General features: G+C 43.4%; 1 protein-coding gene across 3 annotated transcripts in view; it reads right to left on the bottom strand.

Moving 5' to 3' along the window:
* The window catches only part of LOC128696230 (insulin receptor-like), a 442,718-nt gene that overhangs the window by 154,673 nt on the left and 274,034 nt on the right, over window positions 1-14,011 (bottom strand). For all 3 annotated transcript variants that reach the window (XM_070092553.1, XM_070092554.1, XM_070092555.1), the window contains exon 15: window positions 11,150-11,305. In XM_070092553.1, coding sequence (XP_069948654.1) covers window positions 11,150-11,305 — 156 coding nt within the window. The remainder of the gene's footprint in view (window positions 1-11,149; window positions 11,306-14,011) is intronic.

Raw genomic sequence — 14,011 nt, 5'->3', positions numbered from 1 at the left:
CCTCCAAACCCTCTCTCCCACTCACTAAGACAGTCGTGTCATCAACATAATCTATGATACCAGGTCTCCCACCATTAGATCATCTCTTACCCCCTCCCGTACGCACCGTTCCACTGCCCTATAAAAAGGATTCTGTAAACATGCAAATAATATTTGTGATAACGGGCATCCCTGTCTCAATCCCCTGCCCATTTGCACATGCAACCCCACCCTCCCATTAATCTGCACGCACATTCTGGCTCCCATTCTGCCCATTGCACTATTTCCTCCCAAAACCCCTGCCACCTCATGATTCTCCACAGAGCCTTCCTTCCGACACTGTCATGCGCTGCCCTTCAATCCAGTGCTAATACCCCTCATTCCCCTCACTCGAACACTCAATAAACCTTCTAATAACCCTATACCCCTCATACATTGATCTCCCTGGTATCCCATATTGGCCTCCAACTATAACCTTTCAAATGACCCTCTTAATATGGTTTCCCAAAATTTTTGCAAAGAGTTTGTAGTATGCACACATGAGTGATATCATTCGATAATCCCTCACTGTGTACTATCACCCTTTGGCACTAAAACTACAATTGCTGTTGCTTGCAACTCCCCCAATGTACCCTGCTCTTTCATGATATTAAACAAGTGCACCAAAATTCCCTCAATACACCCCAATACTGTATATAAAAGTCGGCAGGCAGCCCATCTATCCCTGGTCCCTTATCCCGACTCATACCCATTAATGCTGCTCACACCTCCTCCTCAACAATAATCCCTGTAACTGTTCCCTGTCTTCCCTGTCAAGCACACACTGCACCCAATCTCCTGCCTCCTGCCCCCTCACTCACACCCACACTTCTCATATATGCACTAAGCCAAGCATCAACATACCCCTCATCCCCTCCATTGTAACCAGCTCTTGCCCCTCCCTATACCCCTCCATGTCCTCGTGGACCTTCATTCCTACCAATTCCATAGCAATGTGCCTGCCCCAGCAGGACACACGCCGATGGCCTATCACCCCACATATGACTTCCTCTAACCCCCCTAAAACCCTTGCCACATCAAACCGCTCATTTTGCAAATCCCTTGTTCATTCCTTCACTCCCTCTATGTCTGCCACTGGGACTCCCATCTCCCCCCTTCCTCTCTCATAATACTCCCTTAACTGCCCCTCAAGATACCTAATAAGCCCATAAGCCAGCTGATTCTCATGCCTTCCCTGACGAACATAAAACTCTTGAATCCTCGTCTTTGCCATTGTATCCCACCAGCTCAACAAATCCCTCTTCACTCGTGCCCCATCCCACAAATTTTTCCACAAATGTGCAAATAAGACTCTCCCCTCGACATCTTGAAGTAACTGAACATTCAATTTCCAATAACTCTCATACCTGTTCGACTGTCCCTCCCATCCCAATTCTACCAAAACACCTCTGTGATCTGAAAAAAACACATCCAAGACCCTTACTTTCCGAACCGCTGCTTTTCTCGTTATGTATATTCTGTCCAGCCTCGCCGCGTAGCCTTCCATGCTGCACCCCCTCACACCCACCAATCCCACCCCGGTTAACAGCTCCCTCAAAATGCCAGAACAATATCCCTCTCCCCTAGGCTCCACATTTCTGTGACGTATGACACAATTCCAGTCACCTCCCACCACAGCTAATGCTGGAAGCGACCTCAGGTGATATACCATCACATCACGTACAAACTCATTCTTAACCCAACTGTCTCCCACCGCTGGACCATAAACACACAAAGGATATCTTGTCCCTTCTGCACATCCCATCCACTCGTATAACCTTCCCCTCCCCTTCCCTCCCTCCTCACAATGATGTACAGTAAACGGGCTAGCCTCCCTCATCAAAATAACCACTCCTCCTTTCAATCTCGGTAAGTGTGCCGCATATACAGTATACCCCTCAATCACCAACATACAACCTGGCTTGTGGTTGTGCTCTTGTACAAACACAACATCTACACCATACCTAAAGAGAAGCTCATGCACACTTCCTATCGTTTCTCTGTCCATTAATATTTATAGAGAGACTCTTGAAGCCGTCAAAGGAGGTTTTCTTTTATGCACTTCAACATCCCTTTCCCCTTTTCTCCTAATACTTCCCTGGTCTTCATACACCCCTCTGGGACCTCCTTTCACAGGTCCCTTGCCCCTGGACCCGCCAGGTCCATGCTCCTCCATATCCGCCCAAGCCTTTTTACCTGGACACTGTGCCGGAGTGAGCACATCGTCCATATCCGAGATCACAGCTGCTCTCTTTCATGACCCTCGAGCCTTCCTTCCAGCCTCCACCCGGAAGCCATCCTCGTCCACTTCAGCTACCACAGTGCCAATTTGCAAACCAGCATCAACTTGGGCCTCCGACATGCTCCCCCCACACCTCCTGGAACCACTGCAGAATCCAGGGCACCCACAAGCCCCTCAACAGAGGCCTCACCTGGGGTCCCTAACAGGTCGTGGAGCACTGAGTCAATGGGGGCCTCCATGGCCTTGTCCTCGCCAATTGGCACCTCACTTCCGGTCTCCGGTGCCTGCTTGGCAGAGCTCGGCTCCCCCGGAAGCGTTACACATTCTTCCTCCCTCAATTCTGCCTTGTCGACTTCCACACTCCAAGCCTTGGGCAAAAGAGGCGACTCAGGTCGTGTCTCCTCCATCATCTCCTGTTCCTCCTGTGCCTCCTTATGTTGAACATCCACCTGTGAACCCTGCTATTGAACACACTGCACAGCAACGTGATCATAGGCGCTACACAAGCGACAAGTACGTCACTGCCCTGCGTAGGTCACCATCACTTGTGTCCTGAAGTTGTCAAGGTAAACTTAGGAAGGAATGGGATGCCTCAATGTCATTTTCAAAGAGAAACTTTCCTCAGGCATCCCAGCATATGATCCTTCCACTTCCTCAAAGTCGCCATGTGAACAGTCCCAAACTTCTCAAACACGGCACGCAGGTCTGCCTCATCAGCCTCGAAAGGTATGTTCCTTATCTTCACCCATGTATAATAGTGGGACACATCATGGAGCCTTACTGTCACAGCAGGATTTACCGGCACACAAAGATCCTGGAATCTGGCGACTATGTCTTCATATACACCAGCATTGCAAAACTTCACAAAGATCCGGTATGCCCCGTTCAAGGCCACACCATACAGCTCTTCATTTGCAATGCCGTATGTGTCCCTGATGATGGAAGGTAGTAAAACTGGAGCCGAGTGGGCATACACAACCCCATGCACCACTTCTATGCCGACAGTATTGACCCAGCGTCTTGCCTGCTGTGCCATTTTGTGAAAATCCTCCACAAGACATTACTAAAGTAACCTTCAGACTACATAAGGAGACAGCAGTTAACAACTTTATAGCAGCCATGAATAACATCGATTGGCAAAATGAGCTTGAAACATACAGATATGAATGAATGTATAAATAATTTTCTAAAAAAAGCCCAAAGCCTCTATAACAGACATTGCCCCCAAAACTAAACAGATCACAGCAAAGAGACTGAATAATCCCTGGCTAACACCAAGCATCCTCAAATCCATTAACAAAAAGCACAAATATGAAAAACAGTATAGAATGGGTTAAATAACTAGAGAACAGTCTAAACGTTACTCGTCAGCACTTACCAGCCTGATAAGAAGGTCTAAAAAACTCTATTATGAGAAAAGATTACAACATCAAAGGTGATATGAAAAGAACCTGGAAAACTCTATCTGAAATTCTTGGAACTAAAAAGTTATCCAAAAACAAAACAATGAATCTATCAACACCAGATGAACCCCCACTCACACCTACTGAAACAGCGAACAGATTCAATGTTTTCTTCTCCAACATAGGAAAAAATCTAGAAAATAAAATACCAAGCACAAACGCCCGTCCATCAGACAGTTGGTTGGTGCTATTCCTAGCTCCAACCAACCCCATAGAAGTTACGCTCATCATAAACACTCTTAAAAACAAGGCAGGAGACATAAGCAACTTGCCTGCAAAAAGCTTCTCAAGTATTGTCACCAATTATTGCAACGCTCTTTAACAAATCCATTGAATCATTTACCTTCCCAACAATCCTCAAAATAGCGAGGGTCACTCCGATCCATAAAGGAGGTGACCAAGCTGACTTGAATAACTTTAGACCAATATCTAACTTAATCACCCTAGACTAAACGTTAAGTACTCAATACACACATACTCACTTATGTTCTCCCACATCATAACTTCAACAATCACTTTGAACCTTTTATCCATTGTTGACACGAATATAATTGAACCATTGTTTTCACAAAAAGCATTTTAGACTATATGAATATATCTTGTCTTATACAACTTTTGATTCATTTATAATTAATAATCTACTGTACAACTGAAATAATTACTGTCCTACTGTACAACTATGATATACTTCTTAGTGTTAAGTAGTCAGTAAGCCAATAATGTTAAGTTGGCCCATAATGCCAGGCATAATAGAGGTTCTCTTTGTATTCAACCCACTATTGTAAATATAAAATCTCAATGTACTGTTTGCAAAGACATAAAATAAATAAATAAATGAATAAATAAATAAATAAATCAAACCTTGTCTTTAAACTATGTATGGTTCCTGCCTCCACTACGTCACTTTCTAGGCTGTTCCACTGCCTGACAACTCTATGACAGAAGAAATACTTTCTAACTTCCCTTTCACTCATCTGACTCTTGAACTTCCAATTGTGACCTCTTGTTTCTGTGTCCCCTCCCAGGAACATCCTGTCTTTGTCCACCTTGTCTATTCTGCTCAGTATTTTATATGTCGTTATCATGTCTCCCCTGACCCTCCTGTCCTCCAGTGACGTCAGGCCGATTTCCCTTAAATTTTCTTCATAGGACATTCCCCTTAGCTCTGGAACTGATCTTGTCCCAAGCCTTTGCACTTTCCCTAATTTCTTGACGTGCTTGATCAAATGTAAGTTTCAAACACGTGTTGCATACTCCAGTATGGGCCTGACGTAGACGGTGTACAGTGTCTTGAACGATTTCTTACTAAGGTTTCAGAACGCTGTTATCAGGTTTGCCAGGCGCCATATGCTGCAGCAGTTATCTGGTTGATGTGTGCTTCAGGAGACATGCTCGGTGTTATACTCACCCCAAGATCTTTCTCCTTGAGCGAGGTGTGCAGTCTCTGGCCACCTAGCCTATACTCTGTCTGCAGTCTTCTGTGCCCTTCCCTGATCTTCATGACTTTGCATTTGGCGGGGATAAATTCGAGAAGCCAGTTGCTGAACCAGGTGTCCAGTCTGTCCAGGTCTCTTTGAAGTCTTGCCTGATCCTCATCTGATTAAATTCTCCTCACTGACTTCACATAATCTGCGAGCAGGGACACCTTTGAGTCTAACCCTTCCATCATGTCATTCACATATTCCAAAAATAGCACTGGTCTTAGGACCGACCTCTGTGGGACCCCGCTCGTCACAGGTGCCCACTGTGATACCTCATCACGTACCATGACTCGTTGTTGCCTCCCTGTCAGGTATTCTCTGATCCATTGCAGTGCCCTTCCTGTTACATGCATCTGATCCTCTAGCTTCTGCACTAATCTCTTGTGAGGAACTGTGTCAAAGGCCTTCTTGCAGTCCAAGAAGAAGCAATCAACTCAACCCTCTCTCTCGTGTCTTACTTCTGCTACTTTATCATAAAACTCCAGAAGGTTTGTAACACAGGATTTGCCTTCCATGAATCCGTGCTGGTTGGTGTTTATACTCTTGTTCCGTTCCAGGTGCTCCACCACTCTCCTCCTGATAATCTTCTCCATAACTTTGCATACTGTACACGTCAGTGACACAGGTCTATAGTTTAGTACGTCTTTCCTGTCTCCATTTTTAAAAACTGGAACTACATTTGCCGTCTTCCATACCTCAGGTAGGTGCCCAGTTTCCAGGGATGTGTTGAAGATTGTGGTAAGTGGCACACACAACATATCTGCTCCCTCTCTAAGGACCCATGGGGAGATGTTGTCTGGTCCCATTGCCTTTGAGGTCTCGATGTCCCTTAGTAGCTTCTTCACCTCCTCCTCATTTGTATATATGTCATCCAACACTTGTTGGTATATTCCTTGCTGGTGTCCCCCTCTGTTCTGTCCCCCCACAGGCCTTCATGTCTCCACTGTAAATACTTCCTTAAATCTCATGTTGAGCTCCTCACATACCTCTTGATTGTTTCTTGTGAGTTCTCCACCTTCTTTCCTCAGCCTTATCACCTGGTCTTTGACTGTTGTCTTCCTTCTAATGTGGCTATACAGCAGTTTCGGGTCAGACTTGACTTTTGATGCTATGTCGTTTTTGTACTGTCGATGGACCTCCCTCCTTATCTGGCTCTTCTACTAATCTCCTTATTTTCCTGGGTCCTTTGCCTCCTGTACCTTTGGTCTTCCTATTATTTCCATTGCCCTTGGGAACAAACCTTTCCTCTGCCTCCTTGCACTTTGTTGTTACATATTCCATCATCTCGTTTACTGATTTTTCTAATAGTTCTCTGTCCCACTGAACCTCCTGCAGGAAGTTCCTCATACCTGTCTAGTCACCCCTTTTATAGTTTGGCTTTTCCCATTCAGTTCCTGTTACCTTCTCCACTTGTAGCTCTACTATATAATCAAAACTCGTAAGTGATGTCCTCATTGTCTGAACTGCTCAGGGTGAACACAAGATCCAGTCTTGCTGGCTCATCCTCCCCTCTCTCTCTGGTAGTGTCTCTGACATGTTGATGCATGAGGTTTTCAAGTACTACATCCATCATCTTGGCTCTCCATGTTTTGGGACCCCCATGAGGCTCCAGGTTTTCTCAGTCGATCTCCCTGTGGTTGAAATCGCCCATTACCAGTAACTTTGCTCTGCTTGAGTGAGCTATTCTTGCCACCTCAGCCAGTGTGTCCACCATCGCTCTGTTGTTTTCTTCGTATTCCTCTCTTGGCCTCCTGCAGTTCTGTGGTGGGTTATACATTGCTCCAATGACTACTTTATATTCCCTAGACTGAATTGTACCTACTATGTAGTCCCTTTCTCCAATCATGTCCATGCCTTCCATTTCCTCAAATCCCCATCAGTTTTTTATGAGCAGTGCAACCCCTCCTTCCCCTCTACTCCCAGTGGGAAGATTTCATCTGTTATTGCCTTAATGAGTTTCGTTTCTGTGACTGCTATGATGTCTGGGGATTTTTTGCTGATTCTCTCATGCCACTCCTCATATTAATTCGTTATTCCGTCAGCATTTGTGTACCAAACCTTCAGCTTCTTTTCTATCACTGTGGTCCTGGGAGAATATTGGTGTTGGGGGAGTGAGAGCCTTGGTGGGGGCCTATGGGGGGCTGTGGTGTGGGTGGGGTTTGTGATGAGGGGGTGGGGTCAGAATGCCCATAGGGGGCAGCTGTAGGTGTGACATTTGTGATGTGTGGGTTGGTGGCAGAGGGAACAGTGTGTGGGTTTTGGTTTAGATTGCTCAGTTGAGCTGGGGTTGTCACAGTGTGTGCGTGTGTACTCACCTAATTGTGGTTGCAGGGGTCGAGACTCAGCTCCTGGGGCGCGCACACACACACAGTGTGTGCGTGTATGTGTGGTTGAAATGGTTGATTCATAGCTCCTGGCTCCTCTTCACTAGTCAGTGTTAGGTGAACTTTCTCTCGGCTCTGAGAGCCTTATTGTACCTCTTCATAAAATTAGGTATGGCTCCTGCCTCCACTACTTTACTCTCCAGAATGTTTCACTTCCTGATAACTCTAAGCTAGAGGTAATACTTCCTGATATCCCTATGACTTACCTGAGCTTTTAGCTTTCAGTTGCCGTGTCCCATTCCTCTCAGTATTTTATACATTGTTGTCATTTCATTCCCTAGCCCTTCTGTCCTCCAGGGTCGTCAGACTGAGTTCCCTTAACTTCTGTTAACAGGACCTACCCCTTTGCTCAGACACTAGTTATTGCGACCCCTGAATGGGTCACAATGTGTATAATGTATATTACCTGTTCATATAATTTTATATTGCTGATATTTGCGATATTAGCTAAATCGTAAATATATTACTTTATATTATTTGACTTAGTTATATTATTAGGTAGGATGTAACATTAATATATTATTCAGATGGCCTTGTCTAACTACCGCTCCACTTGTTTCGCTGCTGGCTTCTCTGTAGTTGCTGGGCAGCAGCAGTCCTCAGAGAGTCACGAGATCAGGGTGGGGCGATCACACCTCACCTGAGTGAGGAGACTGCCTTGCCTTCGCTAGCTAGCTCTCTTTCTGGTTGACATTGCTTCCAACAAGACATCACTCTCCAGTTCTCCCTTGCTGGCCCTTGTTGGAAGATCGTCTCTGTCGCTTTCTTGTTGTTGGTTCTGCATAACTCTGTTCTCAGAACATAGCCTAGACTTAGTGATTTTCGATGTTGTACTGAGGTTGTGTCTCATAGACACTTTGAGAAACTCAGGTCCTGAGCTGTAGCTTCTGACCTAATTTGTACTGGTATCTGTGTACTGTCACAGTCGGGGATTTTCTAATGCTGAACTTAGATTCAGTAGTATGGGAGTTTTGTGACTTTTGTGGAGGATCTGCAGATGGTCCCTACTTAGTGTTGTTATATTATCTCCTTGTTCCTGATTCTGTGTTGCTGTTGCTTGTTATATTGCTGTTCAGCTTAACAGTCGTTTTATTGTTCAAGCAAGCTGTCCTGATTGCCAGGTTGGTCAAGAAGTTAGTTGATGTGAGGACTTTGTCAGTCACTGGTTAAGTCTAGTCGAGTCTTGAGACATAGTGAACTACTTAGAGCACTTACACATATACACATAAACTTATTTGTATATATTAGTATTATGTTATTAAATGCTAACAATGTACCAGACGGTACTTAAATGTCATAAAGATGTGATATGTGCCTTCAGCACAATACTACTGTACACCAGAGAAGTGTAGCAACTTGTATCCTATATTATATTCAATTGATTACTTTAATTTACTTTGATATTATGTGCCTAGACAACTTTATTGTTATTAATAAACTTATTAAATTTTAATTTCTTTAGTTAGTAGCCTACCAGTTGTAATCCTTAATCTTACTAAATTCTAATGGATAATTGGACCAGGATACTGACTACTTGTTACAAAAACCCAGTAACAGGCTAGATGCTAGAAGGGCAGTACTTTCTAGTGTTCACTGGAGATCTCTATCATTATTAGAAATCGCGTTTTTTTGTAACACTAGTCTTGCTGCAAACTTTTGCACTTTCTCCAGCTTCTAGACGTGTTTGACCAGATGTGGGTTCCATAACCATGGTAAATATTCCAATATAGGCCTGACGTACACGGTGTACAGTGTTGGGAATGATTCCTTACTTAGATGTCAGAATGCTATTCTTAGGTTTGCCAGGTGCCCATATGCAGTAGCATTTACTTGGTTGATGTGCGCCTCAGGAGATGCACTAGGCATGATGTTCACCCCAATATCCCAAGATCCTTTTCCTTGAATGAGGTTTGCAGCCTTTAACCCCCCCCCCCCTTAGCTTGTATTCCATCTGCGGTTTTCTTTGTCCTTCCCAACTTTGTAATTGTGGGGTTAAACTCCAAGAGCCATTTGTCGGACCACGCTTGTAGTCTGTCCAGATCTCTTTGCAAGTTTTCTTGATCCTCATCCACTTGTATTTTCTTCATTAGTTTTACATCTGCGAACAGGAACATCACTGAATCTGTCCCTTAAGTCAGGTCATTCACATATACAGGAAACAGCACTGGACATAGAACTGACCCTTGTAGAACCCCACTCGACACATGCACTCACTCTAGTATCAATATTCGTTGTTTCCTTCATGTTAGGTATTCCCTGAACCATTGCAGCACTTTCCTTGCTATTCCTGCCTGTTTCTCTAGCTTTTGAACCAATCTCGTTTGCGGTACTGCGTTGAAAGCTTTCTTACAGCCCAAGAAGGTGCAGTTTAACTATCCCTTTCTCCCCCAAATCGAATGGAAATGCTCTCAGGTGAGACCCGTGCGGGTGAAAAAGGGGAGAGTTGGACAGGGGAAGAGTAGTGGGTGAGAGAATTGTTTTAGGGAAAGGAAAAGAGCCAAGGCTAAACCCAGCTGTGTAGCAGTAGGAGGCTTGGTAGAGGGACTGGTTGCTGGGCAGAGCTGACCGTCGGAGATGGCACAAAAGAGGACTGGGCTCGGCGTAGGAGGCAAGGACATAATGGGCGGTGTCACAGCTGGGAGGCATAATGGTCGGCGAAAAGAAAAACAGGTGTCTTTCTTTCCCCCTTTCTGCTTTACTTTTGTTATCTTGCCATAGAACTCCACAAGGTTTGTGACACAGGATTTGCAGACCATGAAGCCCTGCTGGTTGTCATGTGTGAGCCCATTCCTCTCTAGGTACTCCACCACTCTTCTCCTGGTAATATTCTCCATGACTTTATGTACCGTACATGTTACTGACACATGTCTGTTTCCTTTCTTAAAAATTTTGACTATGTTTGCCGTTTTCTACACCTTAGGCAGATGCCCTGTTTCAATAAATTTATTGAAGAATGGTGTTAGTGGCACACACAGAGCATCTGTTCCCTCTCTCAGGACTCATGAATAGACGTTTCCTGGGCCCACCTTCTTCGAGGTATTTAGTTCACATAACCAAGGATGAGGTGAAGAAACTGTTATGTGCAGCATGTCCAACGCTTGCTGGTGCACCTACTCCCTCGGGTTGCTGGAAGACTTTTTTTCTACCCTGAGAATACTTCCGTAAATCTTGTGCTGAGCACTTCACATCGTTCCTGGCCGCTCCCCGTGAGCTCCCTTCCGCCTCACCTTCATTACCTGCTCCTTGACTATTGTTTTCCTCCTGATTTGACTATATAATAACTTTGGTCAGATTTGGCTGTTTGTGTGTGTGTGTGATTAAATATACTAATTGCTAATTGGCAAATCAATGTTAATGACATTTCTAGAAGTGGAATGACTTAGAAATGTTATGGAGGCAAACTCTATACAGAGTTTAAAACCTTAATATGATAGGTTAGAAGGAGACTTAAGAGACTCACAACGAGCCGAGACTCAGCCTCAATAACCATAATTAGTTAAACTATAAAGGCATTGAAATAAGTTAGCAAGTACAATCATTGGGTGAAATTGAGGAACCAACCTTAATTATCTGAGTAGTAAAATGACCGTCTCCTCCAAGGGATCGGAGCTTCATGTTAATGACGTACGTCCCAGGCAGTAGACCAGGAAGTAGGTAACTGTAGCCAGATCTGCGAGCCTCCTCCTCCAACACACAGTACACCAGCTCACTATTACCCTTACAAGACAATAATAAATAAATAAATACAATAATATATATATATATATATATATATATATATATATATATATATATATATATATATATATATATATATATATATATATATATATATATATATATATATATATATATATATATATATATATATATATATATATATATATATATATATATATATATATATATATATATGTGAGTGTGTGTGTGTGTGTGTAATACTTGCGATTTTGTGTTTAATAGCAATGCTCTTCTTGCCGTATAAGGCAAGCCAAAATTTGTGGGTGCAATAATTTAAAAAAATAATTCTGAACCTAAAAAAAATATATTTCGTTATGTTTGTTTATTAAATTATTGTAAAATTACCTAAAATATATTTAGTTGGATTAGGCTAAATTAAATTGCGTTTGTTATAATAAGTTAAATGCTGGGTAGGTTGCATCTGAGACGGACCTGCGTGGGACTGGCGGGAGTGTACGTAGTTATATGGGATAACAATGAAGAAGTTTCTTGACAAAGGGTTCCGCTATGTTATAAAAGCCGTTGTTTTGGTTGAAGTTGTTGGATGAAAAGATAAGTGATGATTCTAGGAATCTGCGGTATTGTTTTCCTCTCTGGCTAAAAGTCTTGCGTTTCTGTAGTTGATTAAGTGGTTGTTTGAATTTCGGTGTTGAACACAGGCATTCCTGTATCGTCAAATCTACCTGCATACTGGTGTTCAGCAATACATGTTTGGAGGTCTCTGGATGTTTTGCTGATGTATAATTTGCTGCAGTCATTACAAGGGATTATTTATACCCCTTCAGAGGATTGAAGCTTGTCCTGTCTATAACTGGTAATGTCCTTGATGGTGGAACATGTGGAGCTAGATACTTGGAATGAGATATTGGCAAAGATGTTGGAAACGTTTTTGGCAATGGAGTTGGTGGGGAGGACTATGTATCTCCTCTGGGCAGTCTCTTCTCTGGGTGTGTTGAAGATGTTTAATGCCCGCCGTCTGCAGTCTCTGATGAAGTGACGAGGATAGTGGAGTTTAGAAAATACTTGTTCAATTAGAGAGCATTCTTCCTCATGGAACTCACTGCTGCCGATTCTGAGTACATGCAGGAAAAAGCCTATAATTACACGATGTTCAGTTTTGGTGTCGTGGTGAGAGCAGAAGTGGAGAAGATCAGCTTTGCTGAGAAGAACATCAAGGAAACGTAGAGTATTGTCGACTTCATCTTCTAGTGTGAACTGGATTGATGGCTCGACCTGGTTGAGCTTGTGTTGGAGAGCTTGAACATTGAAGCGTCTGAGAATTATGATGAGAATGTCGTCAATATAACGGAGCCCATATCTTCTTTAATAGGCAGTGCTCACCACCAACTCTCAGGGATTCTCGCTGAACACCTCTCTAAACTCTTGGGCACAATCAGTAGAGCACATCTCAAACACTCGGGTGATGCTCTCAATCGCATTCACAATATCAACATCAGGAACAAGAAACTCTCCAGCCTTGACGTAACATCACTGTTCACCAAAGTACCAGCTACATAAGCCATCGATCCCTTGCACAAGAAAATTGAGGATTCACTTGACCTTCCAATTCCAGCTAGCAATTTCATCGAACTTGTTGAACTATGTGTTGGCTTCACAAGTTTCTCTTTTGAAAATCACCACTTTCAGCAAACTTTCGGACTACCCATGGGTTCGCCACTTAGTGCCATACTGGCGATCCTATACATGGAACATCTGGAAGCCAATCGATTTTCCTTTTTTATTCCCTCTTCTGTCACCTGGCTCCGTTATGTTGATGACATTCTCATCATAACTCCCAGACGCTAAAGGTTTAAGCTCTCCAACACAAGCTCAACCAGGTCGAACCCTCAATCCAGTTCACATTAGAAGATGAAGTCGACAACACTCTTCCTTTTCTTGATATTCTTCTCTGCAAAGCTGACCAAGAACTTCGCTTTAAAGTCTAACGAAAACCTACCAACCAACACGACCTTCTCCACTTCTACTCTCACCACGACACCAAAACTAAACGTTGTGTAATTATAGATTTTTTCCTGCACACTCAGAATCTGCAGCAATGAGTTCCTTGAGGAAGAATGCTCTCTGATTGAACAAGTATTTTCTAAACTTCACTCTCCTTGTCACTTCATTAGAGACTGCAGACGATGGGAATTAAAATCTTCAACACACCCAGAGAAGACACTGCCGAAAGGAGATACATAGCTCTCCCCACCAACTCCATTGCCAAAAACGTTTCCAACATCTTTTCCAGTACCTCATTCCAAGTATCTACCTCCACATACACCACTATCAAGGACATTACCAGTAATAGACAGGACAAGCTTCAATCCTCTGCAGGGGTATTCATAATCCCTTGTAATGACTGCAGCAAATTATACGTGGACGAAACATCCAGAGACCTCTAAACACATATTTCAGAAGAGCAGTACACAGGCAGATCTGGCAATTTAAGGAAATGCCTTTGTTCAACACCGAAATTCACACAACCATTCAATTACCTGCAGAAACGCATGACTTATTGCCAGAGAAGAAAACACTCAATACCGCAGAATCCTGGAATTCTCACTTATCTGTATATCTAACAACTTCAACCAAAATAACGGCTTCTATAACATAGCTGAACCCCTCGCCAATAAACTTCTTCATCGTTATCCCACATAAGAACATAAAAATGGAGGAACA

The sequence above is a fragment of the Cherax quadricarinatus genome, chromosome 39, assembly GCF_038502225.1.
Source record: "Cherax quadricarinatus isolate ZL_2023a chromosome 39, ASM3850222v1, whole genome shotgun sequence".
Taxonomy (NCBI): Eukaryota; Metazoa; Arthropoda; class Malacostraca; order Decapoda; family Parastacidae; genus Cherax; species Cherax quadricarinatus.
Note: the sequence above shows the minus strand (reverse complement) of the source record. Positions and strands in the feature narration are given on the sequence as shown.